This window comes from Myotis davidii, unplaced genomic scaffold (assembly GCF_000327345.1).
Source record: "Myotis davidii unplaced genomic scaffold, ASM32734v1 scaffold317, whole genome shotgun sequence".
Lineage (NCBI taxonomy): Eukaryota > Metazoa > Chordata > Mammalia > Chiroptera > Vespertilionidae > Myotis > Myotis davidii.
Genome location: NW_006288994.1, coordinates 1617378 through 1620426, shown reverse-complemented (window position 1 = coordinate 1620426; position 3049 = coordinate 1617378). Strand labels below are relative to the sequence as shown.

The following is a 3049-nucleotide window of genomic DNA, read 5'->3' as shown; positions in this document are numbered from 1 at the left end:
TCTCGATTCTGGTCAAGGGCATGTACCTTGGTTGCGGGCACATCCCCAGTAGGCGGTGTGCAAGAGGCAGCTGATCGATGTTTCTCTCTCATCGATATTTCTAACTCTCTATCCCTCTCCCTTCCTCTCTGTAAAAAAAAAAAAAATCAATAAAATATATTTTAAAAAATGTGGGTCATTTTTTGTTTATACAGTTTGTAAGTCGTGTTTGGGTACTATATTATCCGTTGTGTTATTATGAATTTATGTGGTATATTTGGGAATTGTTAGCAGATTTTTGAGTTTAGGATTTTAAATTAACAAGTAGTCCATGCATATTAGACTAGTCCTCTAAGGGAGGCCGCATGGGCTGGTGAATAAAAGCGTGGTTTCTGGAGTCTGAAAGACCCGGGACTGTGCCCAGAGTGTCCTCCATGTAGAGCAGCACTGTCTACTATGGCAGCTACTGGCCACATGGAGCTATTAAGCACTTCAAATGTGGTTCATATGACTGCCTGAATTTAAATTGCATTTAACTTTAATTAATTTAGGTCTAGGTAGCCACATGTGACTGGTGGTTAGCGTAATAGGTCTCATAGGATGAGGTGACTTAACTTTGCTGTGTTCCAAACTTCCCATCTGTTCAGATGAGGTCATACTTAAACTACCTTTTGTAGTTGTAAGAATAAGTACATGAATGTATTTAAGGAGCTTTACGCTATACCTAGAATAGAATATGTCCTTGAGAAATGATAGTTATAATGATTACATATTTAATAAACTGGACTTTTGAGCATTAATTTAAATCTTTATTTTTATCCCCTTTCAGGATTAATTTATTTTTGGAAATCAAGTGCAATATTAAGAGGAAAACAAACTGTACTGCACATTATTGGAAGCCATTTCTGCTAATTTTATTACATTTTAAAATTTATGATTTGATTTGAATACTATCATGGGAGGAGCAGTGAGTGCTGGGGAAGATAACGATGACTTAATTGATAACTTAAAAGAAGCTCAGTATATCCGCACTGAAAGAGTGGAGCAAGCCTTCAGAGCAATTGATCGCGGAGATTACTATTTGGAAGGCTACAGAGACAATGCTTACAAAGACTTAGCCTGGAAGCACGGGAACATACACTTGTCGGCGCCTTGCATTTATTCTGAAGTTATGGAAGCATTGAAACTTCAACCAGGATTGTCTTTTCTTAACCTGGGAAGTGGAACCGGATATTTAAGTACAATGGTGGGCTTAATTTTAGGTAATTTTATTTTTGTAAAATTCTTTTTTAAAAAGTAAGCTAAGTTTGTATTACTGTTTATGATTTCCGGGGTTTGTAACTTTGTATACAGTATATGTTGGAATACTTCCAGTAGTTATCTTCCTTCAGTGGAAGCACAAAGTAATAGTCATCTTTTCTTAGTCTCAGCCTTGACTCTAATAGTAGCTTCTGCATTTAGTCCTAGACTTCAAGAGCTCTTGAGATTGTTTTCCAACCCCCGGTCATTGTCTGTACTTAAAACTGAACAGTTGGTAGGCAGGAGACTCAGGAGTATAATGTCATTTATTTCAGGTAAGGTGTTCTGACTGCGGGCATAGAGTTTGATAGTTATCAATGTCCCATTTTAGAGGGAATGGTGCCAGGTGTGTTTTTTTTTAAAGATACAGGAGCATGTGGGTACAGAGGACGTGGCACTGGCAGGCAAAGCAAAGGGATGGAAATAAACCACAGAAGAGAGAAGTACATGCCATTAAGGTTTCAGCATACCTTAAGTAATGGCCCGCTCTGCCAGGTGTTATTTCTGGTATGAGTATAGAGCAGTGATCAAAAGGGACAGATAGCTCTGTCTGGGAGAAGTTTATTGGGTGCTTACTACGAGGGCGAGGCATTGATTTCCATGTGTGTAGGAGAGTTAAACTGAAGCACAGACGTTAAATATCTTGCCTAAAGTCCCATAGCTAGGAAGTGACAGATGGAAAATATGGAATTTGGTGGAAAAGCGTGTCTAGAAGAAAATCTATAAGGACATTATGATGTTGGATGGACAATGAACCACCATGAATTTTACTGAGCCACTTAGTATTTACTGAGTGCTGCTGGGTGGCAAGAATTAGGTGGAGCATGAAGGCCCATAACATAGCCTCTTGCCCTTGAATTCACAGACTAGTGATGGGGAATCATTGAAAGATTTTTAAATATAGAAGCTCTGATTATACTCTAGCAGGGGTAGGGAACACCTGGTCATGGGCCCTGTAAGGCCCTTGAAATCATTTGGTCTGGCTCTGCCAAGGCATCAGGGGTGAGTTAATTAAATGTTTGACAAAATATAGCAGGCTGATTTTTAAGTTGAAAATTTTGTATGACCCATGAATAATGATATAAATAATCCAAATGGCCCTGGGCGGAAAAAAGGTTCCCACCCCTGCTAGGGTAACTAGGTCCCAGTATGCTGGGACAGTCCTTGTTCATCCCTGTGGTCCTAGCATCTTCAATAATGTTCTTTTCTTTCCCAAAGTATCCCATTTTGAGCAATAAATTGTGTGGTCACATATGACATTTAAGGCATTTTTATTCCTGAAATTTTCCTTTCCTACACAGTGGCTAGCACCTTCATTTCTTAATCATGGAACCTGCAATCTATCTCATTAAAAAAAAAAATAGGGCATTTTCCTCCCACAATGGGGTTTTTGATAAATAATAATTCCTCAAAAATGTAGCAAATAGTTAAGTTTTACCAGGACAGAAATTTAGCAGCTTACATGTGCATTTGGTTCTCCGGCTGCCCTGAGACAGGAGTTTCTCTGCGGTTGGGAACCTCACACATCTATCACTGGCATCACTAGTGCCTCTTCGACAAAGGAACCTCTAGGCTTCGAGACAGTCTCCAAACCAAAGCAAGTTAGTGGGGAGTGCAGGTAGAGTTTCTTTTCAAAAGTTACCTTTGGGTCAGTGCATTTCTTGACTAGTTCTGGCAACTTTAGACTGGAGTCCAGGCCTCATACCCTGTCTTGCCAGCCTCAGAGCACCTGTTATCCTGTCTTCCACTTCTCCAACCCTGTTGACTGGTT

At 39.7% G+C, this 3049-nt stretch overlaps 1 protein-coding gene across 3 annotated transcripts in view; it reads left to right on the top strand.

Annotated features, from left to right (window-relative positions):
* Positions 1 to 3049, top strand: part of PCMTD1 (protein-L-isoaspartate (D-aspartate) O-methyltransferase domain containing 1) — a 44468-nt gene that overhangs the window by 12263 nt on the left and 29156 nt on the right. For 2 of the 3 annotated variants that reach the window (XM_015562306.1, XM_006761207.2), the window contains exon 2: positions 809 to 1241. In XM_015562306.1, the coding sequence (XP_015417792.1) occupies positions 935 to 1241 (307 nt within the window). In that variant the 5' untranslated portion in view covers positions 809 to 934. Of the gene's footprint in view, positions 1 to 808; positions 1242 to 3049 lie in introns of those variants that run through there. The other variant, XM_015562308.1, reaches the window with a different exon arrangement.